The sequence below is a fragment of the Hemitrygon akajei genome, chromosome 19 (assembly GCF_048418815.1).
Source record: "Hemitrygon akajei chromosome 19, sHemAka1.3, whole genome shotgun sequence".
Classification (NCBI taxonomy): Eukaryota; Metazoa; Chordata; class Chondrichthyes; order Myliobatiformes; family Dasyatidae; genus Hemitrygon; species Hemitrygon akajei.
Window position 1 is genome coordinate 51,326,061 of NC_133142.1, and position 26,769 is coordinate 51,352,829.

Consider the following 26,769-nt stretch of genomic DNA (forward strand, 5'->3'; position numbering starts at 1 on the left):
TCTCTCTCCAAAGCTGCTGGCTTACCTCCTGGGTATTTTTTATGCTTTCTATTTGTATTTCGGTATCCAACTCAATGATAAACATAGACACGTCTGGTTATAGAACTATACTCAACATGTGGCAGAGGCTGCGTACTTGTGTCAGTACAGGACAAGCCCTTTCATTACGCTCTGGGTTGGGAATGTTTCCCTCGTTTGCATTAGAGGCATACAAAACGGCCACATCGCTCAGCCTTTCCACTTCCAAAGAGCAAAGAGGAAACGATTATTTCTGACCTCAATCAAAAAGTGGCAGCATAGTTAGCACAATGGCAGCCAGCTCTAAGCTCAGGGTTCAACTCCCACCACTATCTGAAAGAAGTTCATACATTCTCCCTGTGACTGCGTGAGTTTGACTTGGATGCTCCCACTTTCCAAAGACATACAGTTGTGGGCATGCTATGTTGGCACCCAAAGTAAATTGTGGGCTGCCCAGTGCCATCTAGGAACTGAGTCGATTTGATGCAAACAGCACAATTTACTGTATGTTTCATTGCACTTGTGACAAATAAAGCTAATCTTTAATTTTTTAAACCTTTAGGTACTCTGGCATTCTCCGTTGCCCTTCAGCCTTCTTTATCGTATTAAAGAGAGAATTCAGTCCATGTGTGTCAAGTGTCCAACTTCTTGAGCCAAGTAGATCACTGGGTGGAACTTCCAATTTTAGTGAGGATATAAAGCTTCTTCTAATTTTGGGTGTCGGGAATCACAGTTTGCTTGGAGGACACATGAAGAGGGTTTCAGATTAGTTGATAAACTGACCAAGTGATTTAAATCTCTTACTATCTTTCCTTTCAGTTAGTCCTGACGAAGGGTCTCGGCCTGAAACGTCAACAGTGCTTCTCCTTATAGATACTGCCTGGCCTGCTGTGTTCCATCAGCATTTTGTGTGTGTCAAGTGATTTAAAAGCTCTTTTATTGAAAATATAATTTAAAATATGTAGAAATCTCTGGGTTTGGATTGTCGTTGATAACTGGGATAGCATTCAATTTTTAATTTAAATCTCATTTCATGCAAAATTTTCAGTGAGGATTACCTGGTGTTGAATCCTGATGCTTTTGTGATCAGAGACCCTTTGGAAGCCAAGAATATGGCATAAAACCTGTTGCTTATGATCATTTTATAAGAGAGGAAAACAAACAAAGAGAGTTGAGAAATCACATAAATGAAAAAGGGAAAAAGGTAGTCGTGGTTTTCTCATTCTCAGGCTAGATTTAACAAGCATACCAGTGCGATCAATTTACCTATAAAATAGCCAGATTCAAGTGACGTGACAACAGCTACAGGACAAATAAGAGGCTTCTAGAAAACTACAGAAGCAACCATAATTGCTAGAAAATTCACTGAGAGATTATATGTATATAGGTGATTATATAAAAATACAAACAAGCATAGAAAAGTTAAGCTACAAAAAAATAGCAATTCTGCACCGCCATCCAACAATGGGGATGGTGCCCATTGAACTGAATTGAATTTACTTTATTTCTTACGACTTTCACATACATAAGGAGTAAAAATCTTTATGTTATGCCTCCATCTAAATGTGCAATTTAAAACAATTTGTAATAAATAGTACGTGCAACAGGACAGTAAATAAAGCATAGAAATACAATTGTATCAGAGTGAATTAATCAGTCTGATGGCCTGGTGGAAGAAGCTGTCCTGGAGCCTGTTGGTCCTGGCGTTTATGCTGCGGTACCGTGTTCTGGATGGTAGCAGCTGGAACAGTTTGTGGTTGGGGTGACCTTCGGGCCCTTGTTATGCACCTGTCTCTGTAAATGTCCTGAATAGTGGGAAGGTCACATCTACAGATGCGCTGGGCTGTCCACACCACCTCCTGCAGAGACCTCCGATTGAGGGAAGTACAGTTCCCATATCAGGCAGTGATGCAGCCAGTCAGGATGCTCTCAATTGTGTCCCTGTAGAAAGTCCTTATGATTTGGGGAATTTATCCAAACTTCTTTAACTGTCTGAGGTGAAAGAGGTGCTGTTGTGCTTTTTTCACCACACAGCCAGTATGTACAGACCACGTGAGATCCTCGGTGATATATATGCCGAGGAACTTAAAGCTGTTCACCCTCTCAACCCCAGATCCATTGATGTCAATAGGGGTTAGCCTGTCTCCATTCCTCCTGTAATCCACAACCAGCTCCTTTGTTTTTGCAACATTGAGGGAGAGGTTGTTTTCTTGACACCACTGTGTCAGGGTGATGATGTCTTCTCTGTAGGCTGCCTTGTTATTATTTGAGATAAGGCCAATCAATGTAGTATTGTCAGCAATTTTAATTAGCAGATTGGAGCTGTGGGTGACTGGGTGGTAAGATTCATTGTCAATATTAAGGGCTTACTAGTTTTAAGTGTGTTATAGTATTAATAGGGAATCTTATCTTTCAGGGAAGCCTGAAGATTCTTTCATTGCTCAGCCTGCTTCCTCTCACATACCTCTGCCAGAAACTGCCAAGATGCTTCAGTCTTCAGTTTCCTCCAGACCACTGATGGATTATGTGGACTCAGATATCAATGGTAATTATATTAATTCTTGGCAGTTATCAGTGAGGTGGATCGGGTCAGGAAAATATGCGAGCTGGATTCAGTATAACCTCTTTATTCTGTTCATGTAAAGCTGTCTCAGTTTCACAAGGTTTACTGAATCACATGAATTATATTTAGTTGTGTCCCCACAGAACAATTTGGAACAAAACAATTAACCCCATATACATACAATAACCTTGCTACACTGTCACACATTTACAGTAAGATAGAAACATGTAATAGGATAAGAAGGCATAGATCGAGCAGACAGACAGAGACATTTTCCTAGGGCAGAAATGGTTAGCATGAGGGGGCATAATTTTAAGCTGACTAGAGGAAAGTATAGGGGAATGTCAGAGGTAAATTTTTTTCACACAGTGAGTAGTGGGTATGTGGAGCACCCAGCTTCATGTTAGATGCAGATGCAGTCAAGGGTATTTAACAAATTCTTAGATTGGCACATGGATGATAGAAAAATGGGCTATGTGGGAGGGAAGGGTTAAAATGATCTTAGAGATGTTATGAAGTTGGCACACCATTATGGGCCAAAGGTCCTTCACTGTGCTGTAGTGTTCCATGTTCAATGATCTATTTAACAAGCCAGATGTGTCCAGTTTTATTAAGAAATGTGTGGCAAAAGGAAAACGTGAGGGAATCGTCAATGAAGTACAATAAACTGAGGTTATACAGATTGGGCCTTGACAGATTTACCAGTTTATACTTTAACCTAATTTGTGAGAATTGTTCATGACAACAAATAGGTAAGATGGTTACAATAGACTTACTTTCAGCGTAAAGGAGCAATAATAAACAAAGATGATAAACACAATGCCCTTTTCATAATCTGGTGGCTAGCTGCACAGGTCTTTATTTCAATATGCTGTGCCAAGTTCTTTCTGGTTACACTTATGTTTTTGTGATTTATTTTTTCTCTTTGATCTTGCAGTCTTCCTACCCCTAGTTTCCAGAGCAACTTTACCCTTGTCCCTTTCAAAAATACATTAACACATTTTGTATTTCAGCCAGACCATCACCAATGCCCCATACCCTTTGTTATCAAGGAAGAGGAGGTGAGAAACTTGTTCAGGAAGGAAAAATATCAAGAAGGCTGCTGGCCCTGACTCTGTTTCCCCTGTCATCTTTAAACACTGCACTAACCAGCTGTCTAGTCTGCACAGACACTTCCAATCAGTCTCTTAAACTATGCACTGTTCCAGCGTTTTTCAAGAAATCTGTTATTTCTCGAGTCCCCAAAAAATCACCGATCATTGGGCTCATTGACTACAGACCAGTTGCACTCACATCAGTCATAATGGGAGACTTTTAAAAGGCTGGTCAAGTCATTTCTCAAAATCATAACACAAAATTTTCTGAATTCACTGCAGTTCATTAACAGATTTGTAGATGATCCAGTTAAAATTGATCTGGATTTCATACTTAATACCTGTAAATGTATATGGTGAACACATTTGATCCCTAATCCTTGATCTTGCTAACCCCATTTTTTTCTGCAGAGTTAGCCAATACACCTGTTAAATTTCTAGTAGACTGAACTAGTCCTTCAATGCTGCCCTCTATGAATTGTCTAGCATTCTATCAGAAATTTTAATTGAAGTGGCCCTTTAGTTTCAACTGTTACGTACCCATGGGTATCTTTTGACTGTCACATGACCATGATGTAATTGAGGCTCGCTGGGAATGATGTAATGGTCTTGTGATGTAATTTTCCCACCAATGAGACATCATGTGATAGCCTCTTTCAACAGGGTATAAAAGGAGCACACATCCCTGTGACGCAAGTCAGTTTGTGGCTTAATTCATCAGTGACTCTGTGCTGCTGCGTACTTGATTTTATGCTGCAGTTTCGTTTTAAAAGTGGAGTTTTAATTTCTACTGTAAGAATTGTTGTGCCAGCAGTTCTGAAAATCGCTGCCAGTTAAAGTCTAGTCGGAGAGTAAAGAATTTTATTGAAGTACGGAAAACTCAAAGGATTGAGAAAAGTTGGTGTTGTCGGCAGTAAAACAGGTTCGAACTTATTTGATCCTCATTCGGAAGGAATTAGTAACCTGCAAATCCAAGATAGTCCCTGCTAAAGAGCAGAGACTATTGAAAGGGCTGGAGCAGGGTTTTGCCAAGGAAAGGTCAGTGCCTTTAAGCCGTTTTATTTCCTTCATTGTAAATCCTTGGGCAAGGCATTTTTCGGCTGGGATCAGCAGTAATGTTGTGTTGTAAGAGAATTTATTACTTCAAGGAAAATCTCTCCTAAGTGACTGTGTAAATCATTTGGACTTTTGCATTACTACTTTTAAAGAACTGTTCGCATTTCTCATTTCAAGGGCTGTTCGAGCTGCCGTATAGCAGCCGACTTCCGGTTAAGTTAGTCGTTTGTTTACTTTTGGGGGGTTTTTGAGCAGTGTTTAATAAATGTTTTATTTGTTTATAAAAACCTGTCTCAATTCTACATTCAGTGTTGCTGGATCGTAACACAACCCTTTCCTTGATCTGTCTCTTAATAAGGCCAGAGCACAGATTTCAAATGCTTTGTCAGCACGTTCCTGTAGTATACTGTCGAACATTGAACACTACAGACCAGGTCCTTTGACAACTTTTTAACATTTTCCAAGATCAATCTAATTTTTCCTTCCTATACAGATCTTCATTTGTCAATTATCCATGCACCTAGGAGATTTTTAAATGCCCCTAATATATCTGCCACTACCACCACCAGTCCACGTGTAAAAAATACTTGACCTCTGACATCCCCCAATACGTTCCTCCAATCACTCTAAAATTACACCCCCTCATATTAGTTATTTCCACCCTGGGAAAAATTGTCTGGCTGTCCACTCCATCTATGCTTCTTGTCGTGTTGAATACCTCTATCAAGTCACCTCTTATCGTCCTTCGCTCCAGAGAGAAAAAGCTCAACCTCTCCTCATGAGACAATGTAATGTACAGGTCCTGTCCAGGTTACGACAGGGCTACCTTCCTTTGATCTGTTCATAACCAGGATAGGTCAGATGGTCAGACTCCCAGATGCTGATTCCTGTGTTTGGGCTGTACGTAAGACAGGGGTCCATGACCTGGGGAGGACGTGTAGTTATTCTGTTCCAGGCTATCGGTCTGCTTCAAAATAATATCATCAACTATATCAGAACCATGACTTTTAAACCTTGCAACTTTTAGCAAGATACTGTTTCGGTGCATTATTTGTAGTTAGCACTATTTCCAACTTAACTGTCCATTCTGCTTTGCTTTATAATCCATGAACCAGTCTGTGTTGTGTTAGCCTCAACATTCATTGCAACAAAGAGTCATAGAAAATACAGCAAAGGAAAAGCCCTTCGGCCCATCCAGTCCATGGTGAACCAATTAAACTGCCTACTCCCATTGACTTGCACCAGGACAATATCCCTCCATGTACCTGTCCAAGCTTCTCTTAACTGTTGAAATTGAGCTCACATGCAGTACTTGCGTTGGCAGCTTTTTCCACACTCTCATGACCCTCTGAGTGGAAAAGTTTCCCCTCATATTCCCTTAAACTTCTCACCTTTCACCCTTAACCCAAGACATCTAGTTGTAGTCCCACCCAACCTCAGTGGAAAAAGCCTGCTTGCACTTACCCCATCCACAGTATGCCCCTCATAATTTTGTATACCTCTTAATCTTCAACATTCCAAGGAATAAGGTCCTAACCTATCCGATCTTTCCTCATAACTCAGTCCCAGCAACATCCTGTGTACTCTTTCAACCTTATTTACATCTTTCCTGCAGCTAGTTAACCAAAATCGTACATAATGTTTCAAATTCTGCCTCAACAATGTCTTGTACAACTTCAACATAACATTCCATCCCAAAGATATTAAAATATTAAGACACATAAAGAATAGTTAGAAATAAACTTTCTTTTAGGTTTTAGAGATAGTTTAGAGGACCAAAGGACAGAGAGGAGAGTTCGAGGTCAGGTTTTGAGTTTAACTATAGGGATGTGGGGGAATTAGAGGACAAACCAGAGTTTGTCTCATTTTCGTGTTTGAAGGCCAACAACGTGGACGTAGTTGATGTTGCATCGGCATACCAGAGAGGATGTTTGAGGTCCCATCACTGGCGAGACTGGAGTTTGAGTCCTCATCCAGAGACTTCATTTGTTAGGGACATCAAGTCCTGCTTCAGTGTCAAAGATCGAAGCGCAAAGATCAACTGGAAGTCCAGATCGAAAAACAAAGTTCGATCGGAAGTCCAGAAGTCGAGGCCCCTTGGCTGGACCTCCAGGTCTGCAATTCTTTGCAAGTCTGCTGTGGAATTTGAAAGTCTAGTGTTTTCGTATCTACAATGCTGAAGGCCGTAGATGGCCTCTCCTGGAGTTAGAGCACTGTGTATGTGGTGTGGGTGGGAAGGAGGGAGGAAAGGAGTTTGTTTTGCTGTTATTTTGTTTCCTGTTGTGATCTGTGTTGTTCTGCCAAGCATAGTGGGCATGGTATATTGGCACCAGACTGTGTGGCAACACTTGTGGGCTGCTCCCAGCACATCGCTAAGGCTGTGCTGGTTGTTAACCCAAATGACATGTTTCACTGTACATTTTAATGTGCATGTAATAAATCTGAATCTACCTGTAAAGTATTTTATTGAATGTACCTCTTACAGACGTAGAGTTGTGCAAACCAGTTCCAAATTAGAGTTCTGCCTTGTTATTTTGTCGTTGTTTCTTGTAATCATTATTTATTTTTTAACCTACAGTACACAAGCTTGATCTACTTCCTGGACCATCGAGCCCTCCTAGTTACTTGAACTCCAAGCCAAACTGTGACAGACTTGATATACCGTCAGCGATGGTAAGATTAGACAGAAATAGCTATGCATTTTGGCATTTCAGTGAGACTAGTTAAAATTTTCCAACAAATAGTGATTATTAAATATCCAAAGATGTCACTCACCGTCAACCCACTGGATATATGATTGACCAAAAGCTGTAAAGGGCCATGCAGGTCAGGGCTGTGTATTCTGCAGTGAGTAACTTGCCTCCTGACACCACACATTGTGAAACTGGTTTATTGTTGTCACATGTACTGAGGTACAGTGAAGAGCTTTGTTTTGCATGCATCCAAACAGATAATTTCATCACAATGGTGCAGAATGCAACAATAATGGAATGCAGAGTAATGTGTTTGAATTACAGAGAAAGTACAATGCAAGCAGTCAGTTTGCTGCAAGCCCATAACGGGGTAATTTGAGAGGTCAAGTACCCATCTTGCCATACAAGCAGATCGCTCAGTAGTCTTATAACAACAATACAGAACCTGTTCTTGCGCCCAGTGGTATGTGCTTTGGGGCTTTCTTTATATCTTCTGCCTGATGGGACGGAGGGGTGAGAAGAGAGAATGTCTGGGATGGATAGGGTCTTTGATAATGTTGGCTGCATTACCGAGGGAGTGAGAAGTGTTGACAGAGTGCATGGAGGGGAGGTTGGTTTCTGTGACATGCTCAGCTGTGTCCAGAACTCTTTGCAGTTTCTTGTGGATTTGAGCGGAACAGTTGCCATACCAACCCATGGTGTATCCAAATAGGATCTTTTCTATGGTGCATCTATAAAAACTTGGTGAGGGTCAATGAGGGCACATCAAATTTCTTTAGCCACCTGGGGAAGCAGAAGTGCTTTTTCTTACCATAACATCGATGTACGTATATAGTTGGATCAGCACAGGCTATTGGTCATGTTTACTCTTAGGAACTTGAAGGTCTCATTCCTTTCAACCTCAGCACAGTTGATGTAAATTTTAGTGTTTGCACTGCCCCTTCTTGAAGTCAGTGACCCACTCTTTTGTCTTGCTGACGGTGAGGGAAAAGCTGTTGTCATGACACCATGTCACTAGGTGCTCCATCTCCTTTGACCCATCGTTATTTGAGATCCCGCCCGTTATGGTGGTGGCACCTACACACTTGCAAGTGAGGTTAAAGCAGCACCTGGCCCTGCAGTGTATAGGGAGTAGAGCAGGGGGCTGAGGATGAGGCCTTGTAGTGTTGAGAATAATCGTGGCAAAGGTATTACTGCCTGTCCTTACTTACTGTGGTCTGTTGGTCAGAAAGTCAAGGATCCAGTTGGAAAGAGAATTTGACTCCCATGTATAGAAGTTTGGTGATGGGTTTGCTTGGAATTATAATATTGAAGTCAATAAATAATAGACTGATGCAGGTTTCTTTACTATGAGTATCGCCAGGGTGATGACATCTACCATGGGTCTGTGAATTGCAGTGTCTTGAGGTTGTCTGGGAGGCTGGAGTTCATGTATACCATGACCAGTCTCTCAAAGCATTTCATGATGCTGGATGTCAGAGCCACATGGCTGTAGTAATTAAGGTATATTATCTTACTTTTCTTAACTACTGGGATGATAGGTGGGAATCTCAAATTTAAGTAGGGAGAAGTTAAAAATGTCTGCAAATACTGTCCCCCTCCCTCCAGCTGATCTGCACGGGATCTAAGGTTGTAGTCGGCGATGCCATCCTGGCCAAATGAAGCCTTCGCATTAACTACAAAGTATTAATCAGAAGTGCAACGTAATATTCTCCATGTGTGGATGAGCATAGTTTCAACAACACTCAAGAAATTCAACACCAATTAGGTCAAAGCAGTCTGCTTGATTGGCTCTGCTTTAAACATTCACTCTCTCCATCACTGGTACATTGTGACTGCAATGTCTACCAACTACAAAATGCATCGTATTATCTCCTCTCAGTTTCTAACTCCGACTCCACATCCAATACTTAAGTGTTACCAGCTGTGTTCACTTAAAATCTGTATACGTATATGGGTTGTACTTTCAGTTCCCCTCCAAGGCAGTATAATTTTTGTTTTCTTTCTTTGTACAGGATGACATTAGCCACAGACCCCACCAGGAAACTATTCAACCTGCCAAGATACTCAGCTGCATGTGGTCCTTGATGGACTTGAAACAAGCCACTGATAATTTCAATGAAAGTTTTAAGATTGGTCAAGGTACATTTGGCTGTGTCTACAAAGCCAACCGGTTCAATACTGACTATGCCATAAAACTGTTAGATAAGGTAAGTCTCTTCATTGTGCGTGAGAGGTGGCTTTGAGTGCTTTTCACTATCTGAATATAAACGTTGTATTGAGATATTACAAAGATATAGTAATTGGAGGAATATTCTGTACAATGCTTTAGCAATCTGTGTAGTTTTACAAAATACGTGAGGGGAAATTAAATTAATACTTGAGATCAAAGAATGTCTTTTAATAGATTTTCAGGTTAGGCGTGTGGAGGGAGACTGTTTCCACATACATCAAGTTAGACAGCAAACTATCCCATCCTTGCAGATTTTAACTCATGGACTTCACCTGCAAAGGCACCTTCATTTTCTCACATCATACCTCTATGGTGAGATACGGGCTTCAGGCAACAGAAGGCAACAATTGGGGGTGCAAAAGGAACAAATTCCAGAAGGAAAAGTTGGGAAGACAGCATAGTTAGAGGGACAGTCCAGGATTTTGGGATACCTTAGGAGTTGCCAAGTGACTCCACATGCACCATTCTTGTACTCATGGTCTGAAACAAAATTGGCTTGCCTTTCTTTAGATTTCTAGTTTTGGAATCCATATAGTGCATTTAGTCATGAGCCCTGTAGGTACTTCCCTCATCTATCCAAGCTCAGAGAAAATATTGTGAGCCAGGTGGGGAAGTTACCGCAGTCATTTTAACTACCAACATGGTATTGTGCTGGGAAGGCACGGTTCAGATCAGCCCTTAGGAGTTTGTCTGAACAACAGAGCCTAGATTCTGAGCATTAGTTCTTGAGGCAGACTCTCAGGGTTCTGAGCATTAGTTCTTGAGGCAGACTCAAAGAGCTGAACGGCCTAATTCTGCTCCAATATTTTATAGTGTTGACCTGAATAATTAGGTATTAAGTGGAATAGGAAGGATGTCCACCTAAGTCTTCTTTGCTAGTCGTCCATCAGATTATTTCTACAATATATTATGGTATATTATCTTATTTTTCTCCTCAATGTGATGTTCTCTTCGGGCTGGCAGTGGGGCTCTTTCTTCAACCCTAATGGCTATTTCCATTCTGTCTCTGGTAACCCTGGCCCAGGATCCTGATTCAGCTGAACTTCCAAACCTATTATAGGACACTTCTTTGTAACATTATCCATCTTTGACTAAATTTACGTTTTGCCTTCCTAGCCTTTATCTTTTGAGCTGTTTTGTTTTCTGTTTCAAATGCTTTGAGGTGTGTCACTATGCATCCACCTTGTTGTGTGGAAAAAAGCCCTGAGCAGAAGCCTCTGTTTTATCAGTTTGGCTTTTTGTATTGATAAGAGGCATAGGTCGAGTGGATAGCAGAGACTCTTCCCCAGGGCAGAAATGGCTAATGCAAAGGAGCATAATTTTAAGGTGATTAGAGGAATCTTTAGTGTGCATGTCAGAGGTAAACCTTTTTTACACAGAGAGTGGTGCATGCATGGAGCGCCTTGCCAGGGGCGCTGGTAGAGGCAGAAATATTAGGGGCATTTAATAAACTCTTAACTATGCACATGGATGATAGAAAAATAGAGGGCTATGTAGGGCTATGTGACTTCACTTGCCCCATCAGTAAAATGTTCCTACAACTAATGGACTCATTTTCAAGGACTCTTCATTTCATATTCTTGATATTTATTGCTTATTTATTTATTATTATTATATATTTTTGTATTTGCGCAGTTTATTGAACACCCAAGTTTGGTGCAGTCTTCACTGATTCTGTTATGGTTCTTATTCTGTGGATTTATTGAGCATGCCCACAAGAAAATGAATCTTAGGATGGTATATGATAGCATATATGTACTTCGATAATAAATTTACTTTGAGGGGAGGGTTAGATTTATCCTAGAGCAAGTTAAAAGATCCTCCCAAAATGATAGACCCAAGGGCTTTTTCTGTGCTGTGCTGTAATGTTTTATGTTCAATGCTCTATGTGTTATAGTGTTGAGCTTTCTTTTGAACAGCTGCAAGACGTCAACTTGGAAAGCGCTCGGGAATTTTTTTGCAGAGAGGTTGAAAGTTTGTACCAGTAAGTACACTGTGGCTAAGCGACAAGACATTAGAATGCCTTGAGTAATGAGAAAATGAAACTAACATGGTAGCAGCACCATTATAACTCACATCCCTGACTCCTGATCTTAATTGTATTGCCTTGAGCGATACAGGGGGTCAAGATAATCAGGTGCGATTAGAGGGAATTCCTTCAGTGGCTATGAATAATGGGAATAACAAAATAAGATAAAGAGCCTAGGAGTAAATGTTTACCTATTGATCACCTCTATAGGTGATAGCTCATAATTTGTCATTAGATAGAGAAAATGTTTTGGTAAGCTTGGCCTTAAAGTTGGCTCATTTGTCTGTGCTTGGGTCATGTGTAATTGGTTTATTGTTGGCACGTGTACCAAAATGTTGTCAAGAACTTTGTTTCCAGCTGTAGAGATCATTGCAAGTTGAGACTGGGTGTATGTACCTCTCTGTATGTTCTGTTCATTAATCACTCAGCCTCCTGAATGATCCAGTTTCAGCTCCAAATCCTTAACATGGTCTGATAGAAGCTGTAGCTGGATGCACTTCTTTCAGGTGTAGACGTCAGGGACACTGGAGGTCTCCCTGCCTTCCAAATCCCACAAGGGAAGAATTCCAGTATCCTGTCTGGCTTCTTCACTGCCTTAAGAGTGCAATAAGAAAGAAAGAAAAAATAAAGAAAGAAAAAAAATCTACCTACAGCCTACACTTCTCCTTGCGGAAGCCTCAATAAGCCAAAGCCTCAACTCCCCACTCCAAGGCTGGCCACTCCACTTAAACCTAAATTCTTTTTATTGGTGCTTGCAAAGTACCTAATTATGCACAATCCAACATCTCCATGACAATGTGCTGACTGCCCCCATTGGCTTTTTTAAACTCTCTCTCTCTCTCTCTCTCTCTACTAGCTGTACACAATCTAGTATCTCCTCAGAACTATGGCAAAATTATTTTGAAACTTTTTTTAAACAATAGCTTCTAATGTTTTCCCTATGACAAATGTTAATATTTCTGTTATCTTTCTCTATCACTTTTTGAATAAAAGGATTTATATTTACAATTTTACAATCTAATTGAACCTTCCGTGAATCTAAGCAACAAAATTACATTAGCTTTTTTTCCAGCTCCTCAAAATGAGATGTATAAAGTGGCAAATCTTTGCACAAAAGACTATAGAACATAGAACACTTCAGAATAGTACAGGCCCTTCAGCCCATGATGTCTCAACCTTTAACCTACTCAAAGATCAATCAAACCCTTCCTTCCCACATTGCTCTCAATTTTTCTATCATCCATGTGCCTAAGTGCTCCTCAAATGTGCCTAATGTATCTGATTCTACCACCACCCCTGGCTGGGCGTTCTGTGCACCCACTGCTCTCTACGTGAAAAAAAAAACTTACCCCTGACATCCCCCCTGTACTTTCCTCCAATTACGTTACAATTATGTCCCCTTGTTCCACCCCGGAAAAAAGTCTCTGGGTATCAACTTGATCTATGCCTATCATCTTGTACACATGTGGAGGGTGTGATTTGCTGCTGCAGTGACGCCTAAGGAAATACTGGCTTCTTATTAAAGTTTGTTGAACTTAATCTTCCCTCTTGCTCCTCAGGTATCGGCACTCCAACATTATAGCTCTAGAAGGCTACTGTGCTGAAAACGATTCTTACTGCCTGATTTATCAGTATATGTCCAATGGCTCTCTTGAGAACAAGCTTCACTGCAAGGTAAGCTGCTGTTCTTTTATTCTTAAGTAATTGTGATTGTATAACTCTTCACTCAAAGGTCATTTACAGTAAGAACACTTGCATTCCTCTCTATAATCCGATGAATTCCAATAAACAATACTTCGTAGCCTTAGCAGCCATTTGGTGTAAATACTTAAGGAAAGGAGGATTTTTATTTCGGTAGAACGTCAATGAATCTCCGTTTCCTGAAGCACATCACAGTTTAAAAAAAAAGCTTTTTTGAAGTGCCATCCTTGTTTTAACATTGGGAAACAGTAGCTGACTGGTTTACAGCAATGATTTATTTCAAGATGTTCGTGAACAAATATTATCCAGGACACCTAAACCTGCTATCAAACCTGATTCTGAACATCCCTCTCTGTGTGTCCAATGCAATGGAAGCTTTGACTCCACTTGAATCTCATCAGCATTCCCATTGGTTGAAGTACAAAAATTAATTTTAAAAACTTGCAGATGCTGGAAATTGTAATAAAAACAGAAAGTATTGGAAGCACTCATTTGTCAAGCATCATCTGCAAAGCAGTAAATTAATTTTTCTGGTCAAGGCCTCTTTGTCACAACTGGGAAAGAGAGAAAATACACTCTTTATCAGGTACCCCTGTACACCTGCTCAATAATGCAAATATCTAATCAACCAAAAGTGCGGTAGCAACTCAATGCATAAATTCATGCAGACATTCTCAAAAGGCTCAGTTGCTAAAATGCTTTCACAGAAATTGGATTACTGTGCGAAACAGGTATTTGATTTTTGATGAATGGGAGCCAGCAAAGATATTGTGAAATTGGAAAATGCTTGTTTTATCTTTATTGTGGCTTACTCCTTTTAAGAAGCAGTAGCACTTGGCCTGGGCATTTCAGGCAGCAGCAACAGCATTCACGAGCAACTCTAGCAGTAGTAAGAACTGATGTGTGAGAGGCAATATCAGAAGAGGGAGAGTAGATGATTCTGCCAAAGCTCTCAATGGCATGGACTGGCTGCAAGCGCTCAAAGGATGGGAAGAACTTACTAAAAGATTAGAAGGATATCAATGATCAGTGCAGAGAGCACATTCAGGGAATTCTTAACCAGAACAGCACTGCTGAACCAGAGGTTACTAACCAAATCCTCCAGAGATCTGTGAGAGAAGACATGGGGGAACCTCCCAGTATGGAGGAGGTCCATGATGCCATCAGGAACCTGGAACACAGCAACAAAGCCACTGTTGCTGATGAGATTCCAGCAGAGATCCTTAAGGAAGATGGACCAGCTTAAGGGTCTGCTGGTCCTGAAGGTCTGGGAAAAGTAACAGCCACCCTCAGAGCTCAGGGATGCTCTAATAGTGACCATATTCAAGAAGGGAGACAAGGCAGATTGTGGTAATTACAGAGGCATCTCCCTCCTGTCCTCAACAGGCAAAGTGCTTGCACATATCCTTATCAGCCAACTCCTTCTGCTACCTGAGGAAGTACTCCATGAATCACAGTGTGGTTGCTGCCCACCTAGAGGTACTGCAGACATGATCTTCACAGCACGCCAATTACAGGAAAAGTGCCATGGACTAAGACAATCCTTGTACTTGGCTTTCATAGATTTGTCAGAGGCATTTGATACAGTTGACCTCCAAGCATTCTGGTGTGTACTATCAAGACATGGCTGTCCTGACAAGTACTTATGAACACTGAGGCTATTGCATGCTGGTTTGTGCTCAGTACATCTCCAGTGTATCCTGAATGCCTTTGCCAAGGTATGCAGGGCCTAGGTCTTGTTCTGAATGTAAAAAAGATGCAGGTCCTGTATCAGCCATTGCTGAAGCAGCCATTCATCTAGTCCTTGATAAAAGTTGACGATATTGTGCTTGAAAACGTAGACCACTTTCCCTACTTTGGCAGCACTCTCTCCTCAAAAGCAGACATCAACTCAAAGATCAACCAACACCTGAGTAGTGCTAGAGAAGCCTATGCAATATTAAGGAAAACAGCCTTTGAAGATTGTGACCTACGGGTTCAAACAAAACCTTTGGTCTATAAAGCAGTAATCCTTCCAACATTACTGTATAGAGCTGAATCACGGACCACACAAACACCTAAAAACTCTGGAACAATGCCACCAAAAACCTTACAAAGGATTGAGGATCAGCTGGAAGGACAGGCACACTAACACCAGTGTAGTGGAGGAGGTGAACATGAACAGCATCTCCACTATGATAAAGCAATACCAACTCCGATGGATAGGTCATGTCATTCAGATACCTAGTTCACATCTCCCCAAACAGTTCCTTCACTCCCAGTTGAAGGAAGGTCAGCAAGACCCTGGTGGGCAAAGGAAACGCTTCAGAGATATGAAGATCAGCCTGGAGAAATTCAACGTTCCATCTAAACACCGGGAAGACTTTGCACTCAATTGATGCACCTGGGGGACGTGTTACATGAGAGTGACCTCCTCTGTGCCACAGAGAAAAAGTGGCAACTGCGAAAGGAGAGAATGAACAACCAGAAGATCCAGACATTAACTACAGCCACCACTTACACATGTCCACATTGCAGTAGAATATGTGGATCCCAGATCAGGCTCTACAGCCACCCGAGGACCTACCAATAGACAACCACTTGAGACCATCTTACTTGACTCGAGTTATTACACTATCCTCTCCAATAGTTGTTATTAGCCAACAGAAACCTTCATCTGTACCAAGACTCGACAGCAAAATTGACAGTGGATTATTTTTACCACAGAAAATCACATCTTGTTGGGGATAGGAGTTAGATCATGTAAACTTCACCTTGTTGAGCTGTAGTTTACTTATGATGTTATGAAATTTTGATCCAATCTCTGCTGATAAGTAATTAATGAGTATCTTGTGCATTGATGACATCATCAACCTTGTGGAGTTTGGATGGTGTATGACACCTGCATTGGTGTGAGTTGTGACTGGAAATAATCTTCAAGGGCAAACGGGTGCATACACTTCAAAACAGGCTCTAGGTTACTATTTATCCATAACGATCTTTCTTTGTCTTTTTCTAATCCAGTTTTAAAAATCACTTCTGTTTCAGAACCCTGCCGATGTGATTTTATGGGAAGCACGTCTTAAGATTGCAGTTGGAACAGCAAGGGCGATACAATACCTGCATCAGTGTGAAGTACCTCTAATTCATGGAAATATTAAAAGGTAGAATTGTGTCAGAACTTCCGGTTCAGATCCAAATTTATTTATCACATGCACATTGTGTCTTTTGTGTTAATAACCAACACACCCAAGGATGTACCAGACGTACCACCCAAGCCCAAAAGTATCGCCACACATTCTGACGCCAACGCAGTGTGCCCGAAATGTTCAGCCAAACAGCACAGAACACTACAGACCAGAACATAGCAAGCAGCAAAACAACAACATAATAGACAATAGACAGTAGGTGCAGGAGTAGGCCATTTGGCCCTTCTAGCCAGCACCGCCATCCACTGTGATCATGGCTGATCATATACAATCAGTACCCCGTTCCTGCCCTCTCCCCTTATCCCTTGACCCCGCTATCTATAAGAGCTCTATCTAACTCTCTCTTGAATGCATCCAGAGACTTGGCCTCCACTGCCTTCTGGGGCAGAGCATTCCACATATCCACCACTCTCTGGGTGAAAAAGTTTTTCCACATCTCTGTTCTAAATGGCCTACCCCTTATTCTTAAACTGTGGCCTCTAGTTCTGGACTCACCCATCAGCGGGAACATCCCTCCTGCCTCCAGCGTGTCCAATCCCTTAATAATCTTATATGTTTCAATCAGATCCCCTCTCATCCTTCTAAATTCCAGTGTATACAAGCCCAGTCGCTCCAATCTTTCAACATATGACAGTCCCGCCATTCCGGGAATTAACCTTGTGAACCTACGCTGCACTCCCTCAATAGCAAGAATGTCCTTCCTCAAATTTGGAGACCAAAACTGCACACAATACTCCAGGTGGGGTCTCACCAGGGCCCTGTACAGCTGCAGAAGGACCTCTTTACTCCTGTACTCAATTCCTCTTGTTATAAAGGCCAGCATGCCATTAGCTTTCTTCACTGCCTGCTGTACCTGCATGCTTGCTTTCATTGACTGATGTACAAGAACACCTAGATCTCGTTGTACTTCCCCTTTTCCTAACTTGACTCCATTTAGATAGTAATCTGCCTTCCTGTTCTTGCCATCAAAGTGGATAACCTCACATTTATCCACATTAAACTGCATCTGCCGTACATTTGCCCACTCACCCAACCTGTCCAAGTCACCCTGCATTCTCATAACATCCTCCTGACATTTCACACTGCCACCCAGCTTTGTGTCATCAGCAAATTTGCTAATGTTACTTTTAATCCCTTCATCTAAATCATTAATGTATATTGTAAACAGCTGCAGTCCCAGCACCAAACCTTGCAGTACCCCACTGGTCACAGCCTGCCATTCTGAAAGGGACCCGTTAATCGCTGCTCTTTGTTTCCTGTCAGCCAGCCAATTTTCAATCCATGTCAGTACTCTGCCCCCAATACCATGTGCCCTAATTTTGCCCACTAATCTCCTATGTGGGACTTTATCCAAAGCTTTCTGGAAGTCCAGGTACACTACATCCACTGGCTCTCCCTTGTCCATTTTCATAGTTACATCCTCAAAAAACTCCAGAAGATTAGTCAAGCATGATTTTCCCTTCATAAATCCATGCTGTCTTGGACTGATCCTTCTACTGCTATCCAAATGTGTCATAATTTCCTCTTTTATAATTGACTCCAGCATCTTTCCCACCACTGATGTCAAGAAATGAGAAACATGAAACGAGACCCCTTCCTCCCTCTCTCCCATTCACACATCCGCCCACACACATACATAATCCACTAAATTACTTGTGTTCTAATTGGAAAAGTAATGAGCTAAGCTTCCAGGTATGTAACACCACACGTATATACACGATAGACATTCAGTGGCCACTTTATTAGGTACACCTGTACACCTGCTGCTTGTTAATGCAAATATCTAATCAGTCAATCGTGGCAGCAACTCAATATATAAAAGCAGGCAGACATGGTCAAGAGGTTCAACTGTTGTTCAGGCTAAACATCAGAATGGGGAAGAAACGTGATCTATGCAATGATTGCTGGTGCCAGACAGGGTAGTCTGAATATCTCAGAAACTGCTGATCACTTGGGGCTTTCTCATACAACAGTTTACAGAGAATGGTGTGAAAAACAAAAATCATCCAGTGACCGGTAGTTCTGTGGGTGAAAACGCCTTGTTAATGAGAGAGGTCAGAGACTGGTTCAAGTTGACAGGAAGGTGACAATAACACAAAAAAAAACACACATTACAACAGAGGTGGGCAGAACATCTCTGAACACACAGCACATTGAAGCTTGAAGAAGATGGACTACAGCAGCAGTGGAAGACAACGAACAGACTCAGTGCCCACTTTATTAGGTTCAGGAAGCATGTAATTAAGTGGCCACTGAGGTTATATACACTGCAACCGAGTGCGCTGCTCAGATTCTGAAATTCAACAGCTTGCAAAATGTGATCTCTACTGTATAGCATATTTAGGGCTGCTGGTCACAGGCTATAGTTTTGGGTATATGCAGAAATGTGAAAATGTGACGTGTTCCCATCCTCCAGCGTGTTTTCCCAGACTTTCTTCATAATCTACTTCTGAAGGTATGAACCCTGATGAATGCTGTTAGCCCTTCTGATGCCTTACCCATACATTTAATTTTCTAACACACAATTAACAACCAGATATTCTTTTATTTTTGAAACAGTGTTTTATGTTTCCCAAGATTCTTCCTCAAAATCCTGTTAAATTCACAATGTTCCCAAGTTGTGCTGAGTTTTTCCTTTTTTCCTGTAGGAATTAGGTGTATATTGTTATTTTTCTTGTAGTGTGGCTTTCCTATGCTTGCTTGTATTATATAATCACCTATATGCTTGTTATTGTTCAGTGAAATTTTCAGTAATTACAAGATGGTTGCTTCTGTTTTTCTGTAGAGACTTTATAGTTTTCAGTAGCATGTGTCAGGTTACCTCAGTCTGGCTATTTTATAGGTTAATTGTTACCAATGGAAATTCGGTTAACTCTAGTCGGAGTAGAAGATGACCATGACTGCTTTTTCGTTTGTCTTGGCTCCTCTTTCATGTTCCTCTTCCACTCGTGACATTTAATGAAACGATCATTAGCAATAGGTTTTATACATCATTCATAACTTCTAAAGAACCTTTGGATCGCAGAAGTATCAGGATCCAACACTTTATCCTTTGAGTGTACCTGAACAGGTACAGGTATGATAGAATTTGTTGCATGATGTAGCTAAGAACTTTTAAAGTCTTTTAATCGAACATATGTGAAATAATAAAGTCTGGGTTAGAGAAAGCTCTGCAGCTAGACACACAGAGGGGGAGATGGCAGCTTCCATCACATCCGGTGGGTGGTGATGAGGGAGGCCATAGGACCCAGGTGGTCTGCAAACACATGGAACAGGCACTGTTGGTCCACAGTTATCACCCACACTCACGAATCAGCCAAAGTGTACTCCTGAACTTCACATCACAGCACCTAGTGGCTGCACCCTTCTCCCCAACCTATGTTACGCCAGGCCCTTTTGGGCAGTTTTTCCACATGCAGCCATGAGGTCACGAGAGCCTGCAGAGAGCAGAGTTTCGCAATGGGATTGCGGATGCAGGTCCCAGGCATTGCAGTATGTAGCAGTGGTTTGCACTGGCTTCTCACCACTCAGGTTCCAGAATAGCAACATTAATAGTGGGAGGGGAGATGTTGGTTCCAGGTTCCTAGCATCCAGGCATCTGCTCTGAAGTATACATCTGTGGGAGTACAGAAGGACTCGATGATGAAGAGCACTATACAACTCACTGTTATGCCAGTATTGTTCAGATGGATATTATCAAAGCTTTTTATCTGCTTTCCCTGTCTAGTATACGAATCAGTACTCTGTAGGGTATTGGAAGCTTGGATACCTGTGTATGGTAGTAGCTTCTCAATCTACCAAAGCCAACCCATGCCTCCTACTTCATAGCTTGCCTTGTTTCACATTGAACTAAATTTCTCTCAATCTGTATGTAAGATTATAATTTCATAATATAATATCACATTATGATCATGCTTTCCAAAAGGACCTTTAAGTAATGAATATTTCTCATTGCACATTATTGGATTCAAAATAGGCTGTTCCTTCACTGGTTTCTCAATTCTCTGATCAAGAACAAAGAGTGTATAGAACATTACAGCAGAGTACAGGCCCTTCGGTCCACAATGTTGTGCCGACCTTTTAACCTTCTCTAAGATAAATCTAACCTTTCCCTCCTACAACAGCCCTCCAGTTTCTATCATCCATCTAACTATGTCAGAGTTGCTTAAATGTCCCTAATGTGTCTGTCTCTTACCACCAACCTGGCAGGGCATTTCACATACCTGCCACTCTGTTGAATAAAAACCTCTGACATTTCCCCTTTACTTCACCTCAATCACCTTAAAATTATGCCCCCTCGTATTAGCCATTTCTGCCCTGGGGAAAAAATCTGTCTGGCCACTCAATTTCTGCCTCTTGTTGTACATTTCTATCAAGTCATCTCCCAGAAAAGAAAACTGTCTTTGATAAACTTGCTTTATCATTTATTTCCCATCAGTGATTTCCACCTCTTGTGATTTTCTAGCTGATTCACCTGGCTAACATTCTTCCTGTTCACTGGTTTTATTTCAACTTTTAATATAAAGGCTACTCCTTGTCTTTTTCCATTTTGCCTATTATCTAAGAGATAAGAATCCTGAAATTTAATTCCCAGTCATGGTCAGTCGATGGTTACAGATCACTCCTATTTATTCTTATTGGTATAAAACTTAAACAAAAAAGTAAACTTCCCAAGCTTAAATGCCTCTCTGGACACAATGCTATGGACAATTTATTCATCCTTCACGTAGCCTCTATTTAATGCTTACATACACTACCTGGTGGACAATTGCAAGAGCTGATTTGCCTCAAATCTGGTTTGCTCATAGCCACCCCAACTCCTCCAGTCCTCCATAACTGACCAATTCTGCAGTACTTGATGCAGGAGGGTGACTGCTCCTGGAACAAAGAGTCATCGTAATGTGCCCCTTTCCTGAATATTGCCATGTCCAAGACCCAGTTCATCAGCTCAGAATGCAAGTTCCTAGACCTGCAAACACCTACGACTGGCATTATTGCTGTAAGCTCCTGTGTTCTGTTGATGCAGCAGATTGACTGCACTGCAAAGCCTGTCTTGATTTCTTTTTACAGTTTAGTTTATTCAGTTCTTCAAATATAAAGTTATAGTTCAGCTATTATCTTATCAAATTGCCTTCATTTAGAAAGTAAGATCCTGCACTTTGGGGGCACTGAATCCTGTGTCAAAATGATCTGTGCCTCAGCTGAACCTATAGATTTTGGGGGGTTTGTGATGTAGCTGAAATGATAATGTAATCACCATTCCACATATTCAGAGTGACACAGTTTTTCACCATGAGATGAGATTTCCAAAATAAAACAATATTCTTATTAATTTTCACTATTCATTGAGAACTTGGGAAGGACTTTTCTTTAGTACTATTTAATATTCAGTGGTAATTGTAGACATCAAGTATCATGATGCTGGGACATATCGGTGATGTAATCTGGGGTCACTGGGTGTTTTGGGTCTTTTAACATCAGATTACCCTTACCCAGGCGACCGAGCCATTGTTGACCAGGCCCTGGCTTGTGTCCCAGCAGCATTGGTCTATGGATCACACCTCTTGATCCACAGCCATCTGGAGGCTTGCTTAGCAGCCTCTGTGACAGTTCTGATGGCACTTTTCTTTGCAGCCCCTGTAATGCCAAAGTGAGAGTAGGTCCTGCAGAGTATACCGCCAACATAACCTCTACACTCTACCTCACTACCATAGGCTTGCATTATGCCATCCACCCCTGACTCTGGCACCCCTCTACCAGCTCCTGATATTTGACTTTCTTACTCTCGAACATCTCCTCAATCAGGTCTTGCCAAGGCACTATTAATTGTACCAGGACCACCTGCTTCAAGGTTTCTGACAGAACTTCCATGTCACGCCTCAGTGATGTTGGTGTGATGAAGTCAGGGAACTTTAATTGCTTGCCAAGATTGACTTTTAGTTGCCAGTCAGACGCCATGGCAAGCAAGCCTGTTGGTGATCTGGGCTGAGGCTGTGGTTGGTCTCCAGCTTTGACAAAGCCTATGGGCTTTCTGGGATGGTGGAGATGCTTAATGTTGTTAATGGCTGAGGAGATAACTTCTGAGGAGGTGCCTTCAGCACCTGGTCACGATGCCAGAGGTAACAGCCTTCTCCCAGGGCTTTTGGGCAGCTGCTGAGGATATATTCCAGGGTCCCTCTGCCAGGGTAGAGAGGACATAATGGTGCCTCACTTTTGCCCCAAGCAAAAAGGTTCGTTGGACTAGGCAGGATGTCATCCACAGCTTGGATGCGAGGGTTTCTGCCTATCAGATGTTGGACCAGAAGATCTTCTGCTTCAGCACACTCTCTCATCTTGTCCAAGCTCCCTCTGTCCCTTCGTTGAAAGCTGCTTGCACCTCTTCCTGGACCAGTTTGTGTCTGTCCCTGCCCTGGGCCTTGTTGAAGTGGGTAGAAGGGAAGCTGTCCAGCCCCACCTAACCAGATGCCACTATCCCTACCAGATCCCTGTGTCTCAGACGTGACTCAGCCATCTCCCTTATGCCCTTGGCCTTCCACTACCTGTCCGTCCGGACCTCAATAGCTGCTGTTGAGGCTTTGGGGTTGCTGGAATCTCTGTACAGCAGCAATTCTCTTATACAGGAAACCATGAACTCCTTGTTCAAGCTGTTGAAGGGAAGCTGCAGTTTATTTCTCTTCCCATAGAGACAGGAATGCTGTTCAAGCTATGTGGGAGGCCGAGCCCTCTTCAAAGGTAGCCATTGATTTTCTTTCAAGAGCCTCAGCTGTTGACGTGGCTACCTCATATATCAGCACGGGCCAGAGGATTCAGATAGATCCAGGCCTTGAACTTGCCAGGGAGGCCTGACTTGTCCACACTGGTGAGCCAGACTTATAACTCCTTGGTGGTCTTCCAGATGGCAGCTGCATCTCTTAGGCTGCAGTCAAAGAGCTTCCTCAGGCTCTTGACTGGTTTCTCAGAGATGGATGGGATAGCAATTCCATCCAAGGAGACATTTTTAGTAGTATTTAATATTTAATGGTAACTGTAGACATCAAGTATCAAAACATACTGAGCATCCAAGAATATAACTGGAAGTTTAAGGCTATCATTTAGCTTAATTAACATAATAATCATATTTGATAAAATGTCTTCTTTCTACAGTTCAAATATCCTGCTAGATGAATATCTTACACCAAAATTGGGAGACTTTGGGCTGGTGAAAATGGGCCCTCTTAGCAAAGATGCAAGTCAGATCAACAGCCATACCACATTAAAGACCAAGACTTTACAGGGACATCTAGCCTACTTACCAGATGAGTTTTTACGACACAGATGGCTGTCTGAAAAAATTGACACCTTCAGTTTTGGAATAGTAAGTGATTTCTGCATAATGTTTTTGATTATTAATTAAATTAATCTGATCTCGGGTAATCTTGGGTGAGGTTTCATTCAGAATGATAATGATAGGCTTCCAGCTTACTTTTGGGTATTAACGCATTTGTATAAAACAACATTTGGAATTTTGAAGCCTGACTCAGGGAGACGTCAGAATTTATTTCCTTTGGGGTGGAAGGCAACAAAAATGAAAAATGCTAGAAACACTGAGTAGGTGAGGCAGTATGCATGGAAAGAGAATCAGTGATGCTTCAAGTAGAAAGCCCTTTGTCTGATAATCCTTCATTAACTGTGTTGCTCTCTGGTGTTTTACTACAGAGGGCAGAACTTTGTGTTTATGTTCATTAAAAGAGGAAATTTGAATATAATTCAGATCTTCCATTTTTTTGCATTTTCTATCTGACATAACATTGCAATCCATGGAGCTACTGAGCTTGCATGCTGCAGTTTGAAAACTGGTGTGTTTGCAGCTTGACAGTGAACATAAATATTCTGTGAGAGGGTGCATTGTGAAATGCAGTAGGTCACAATAAGAAGTCACTGAAATACTTTAAAAATATCTGATTGTACTTTACAGTTTTAAGAATGATATGAGAACTCAGTTATTTGAATGAATACCCTGTTCCTCAGGTTCTAATTGGTAGCTGGTTTGACTCCATCCAGGGTTTTCCTTCCCGAAATTAAGAAGAATTCACTGACACAAACCCACTTTTAAGTGTTCGATGAGATTGTGAGACTCTACCCACAATATACCTGTCCCTTCCTTCATTCTTTATAGAGAACAATCAACATACCATGTTTTAAAATAATGATTATTTCATACAGGTGCTTTTTCCATAATTCTTTAAGGCTCAAGTACCATTATAATTTTATCACAGGTCCTTGCTGAAATTCTGACTGGTATGAAAGTGGTGGATGAGAGCAGGCAACCAGCATTTCTGGTAAGAAGTGATAATATACAATTAAGTTTCACCGGGGATGTACATTGACACCATTCTGCTAAGTGATAATAGTTCATTGCATCGGCATTTACAAAAAATTTATTAAGCAGTAGTTTACTACCTTGTTTATACACATTTCCATCTTTATATGGAACAAGACTTGTCAGTTCACTGAGTAGTGGATACCTTCCAGTTACTACCTTTGTCCAACTGCAAATGAGATGAACACTTGAGTTTTCTCCATTTCTTGTTTTCTTCTGATTCTGTTAAAGAAAACCATCTCTTTTATATCTAACTCTCTTATTAGATTCCTCCTCCTCCTCCAGGCTTTTACTACTTCCATCTATCACCTCCCAGCTTCTTACATCATGTTCCCTCACCTTCCCTCTCAACTATCACCTGCCAGCATTTATTCTTCTTCCTCCCTTCCCCTACCAACTTGATCTAGTTTCTGCCCCAGTACTGATGAGGTGTCATGGCCCAAATCATTGACTGTTTATTCCTCTCCATAGATGCTGCCTGACCTGCTGAATTCTTTCAACATTTTGTGTGTGTTGCTCAAGCTTTGCAGCATCTGCAAAATCTCTTGTGCCATTTATCTCTAATCTAAGGACCTTTTCATCCCTTAGTTGTCTCTCCACAAGTGAGCATGATGGGCAAGGCCAATTCAGCACAAAGGTTCCAAAAAATCATTTGCCAACAACCTGCATGTGTACTCCAACTATAGTTGTTCAAATATTAGTTAGCAGCATTACAGACAGTTGAGGTAGAACAGTGCAGGGCAGGAACATGCCCCTTGGCCCACAATGTTGTACTGAACTAACTAAATTAGCGATCAAATGTCTAACTGAACTGATCACTTCTGCCCACACAATGTCCATATCCTTCCACTTTCTGTACATTCAAATGCTTGTAGAAGAGCTTTTCAAATCCCTCTAATGTATTTGCCTCCACCACTACCCCTGCCCTACCACTTTTTGAAAAACAAAAACTGTCTTGCACATCTGCTTTTAACTTAACCCGTCTCACCTAAATGTATGCCCTCTAGTATTAAGTATTTCGACCCTGGGAAAAAAAGATATCAGCTTTCTACACTATCATGCTCTTCATTATCTTATAAACCTCTATCAGATCTTCTCCTCGGCCTCCACTGCTCCAGAGAATGTAACAACATCCAGATAAACCTCTTTTGCACCCTCTCCAAAGTCTGCCTTTCTGTTAGCTCAAAAGTCAGAAATCTGACAAAATAACCCATGAGATTTATAACGCTCCTAACCTGAGAATGTATGTTTTGATTAGGTTTATTGATTAGATTAATCCATACGAGATCAAGAGAGATCTGGTCAAACCAGCTTTACTCTAAGCTGTTCAGCAATCACTTTATATCTGATTTACACTCAGTGGCCACTTTATTAAGTACCTCCTGAATCTAATAAAATGGCCACGCAGTGTGTGTTTGTGTCTTCTGCTGCTGTAGCCCATCCACTTCAAGGTTTGATGTGTCATACATTCAGAGATGCTGTTCTGCACATCACTCTTGTAATGTGTGATTATTTAAGTCATTATCACCTTCCTGTCAGCTTGGCCATTCTCCTCTGATTTCTCTCACTAACATGCCATCTTCACCCAGAAAACCGCCACTCACTGGATGACTTTTTTTTTTGTTTTTTGCATCATTCTCTGTAAACTCTAGAGACTGTTGTACGTGAGAATCCTAGGAGATCAGCAGTTTCTGAAATACTCAAACCACCCTGTCTGGCACCAACAATCATTCCACAGTCAAAGTTGCTGTGGGCACATTTTTTCTCCATTCTGATGTTTAGTCTAAACAACAATTGAAACTCTTGATCATGCCTACATGTTTTTATGCATTGAG

The 26,769-nt window shown here is 41.4% G+C and overlaps 1 protein-coding gene across 3 annotated transcripts in view; it reads left to right on the top strand.

Annotated features, from left to right (window-relative positions):
* Positions 1 to 26,769, top strand: part of LOC140741924 (interleukin-1 receptor-associated kinase-like 2) — a 71,722-nt gene that overhangs the window by 26,134 nt on the left and 18,819 nt on the right. For 2 of the 3 annotated variants that reach the window (XR_012102172.1, XM_073072492.1), the window contains exons 3-10: positions 2,435 to 2,563; positions 7,310 to 7,404; positions 9,440 to 9,634; positions 11,577 to 11,641; positions 13,246 to 13,360; positions 16,415 to 16,530; positions 23,719 to 23,929; positions 24,831 to 24,893. Coding sequence is in view for 2 of the 3 variants with exons in the window: in XM_073072492.1 (XP_072928593.1) it covers positions 2,435 to 2,563; positions 7,310 to 7,404; positions 9,440 to 9,634; positions 11,577 to 11,641; positions 13,246 to 13,360; positions 16,415 to 16,530; positions 23,719 to 23,929; positions 24,831 to 24,893 (989 nt within the window). In the remaining variant the exon portion in view is untranslated. The remainder of the gene's footprint in view (positions 1 to 2,434; positions 2,564 to 7,309; positions 7,405 to 9,439; positions 9,635 to 11,576; positions 11,642 to 13,245; positions 13,361 to 16,414; positions 16,531 to 23,718; positions 23,930 to 24,830; positions 24,894 to 26,769) is intronic. The other variant, XM_073072493.1, reaches the window with a different exon arrangement.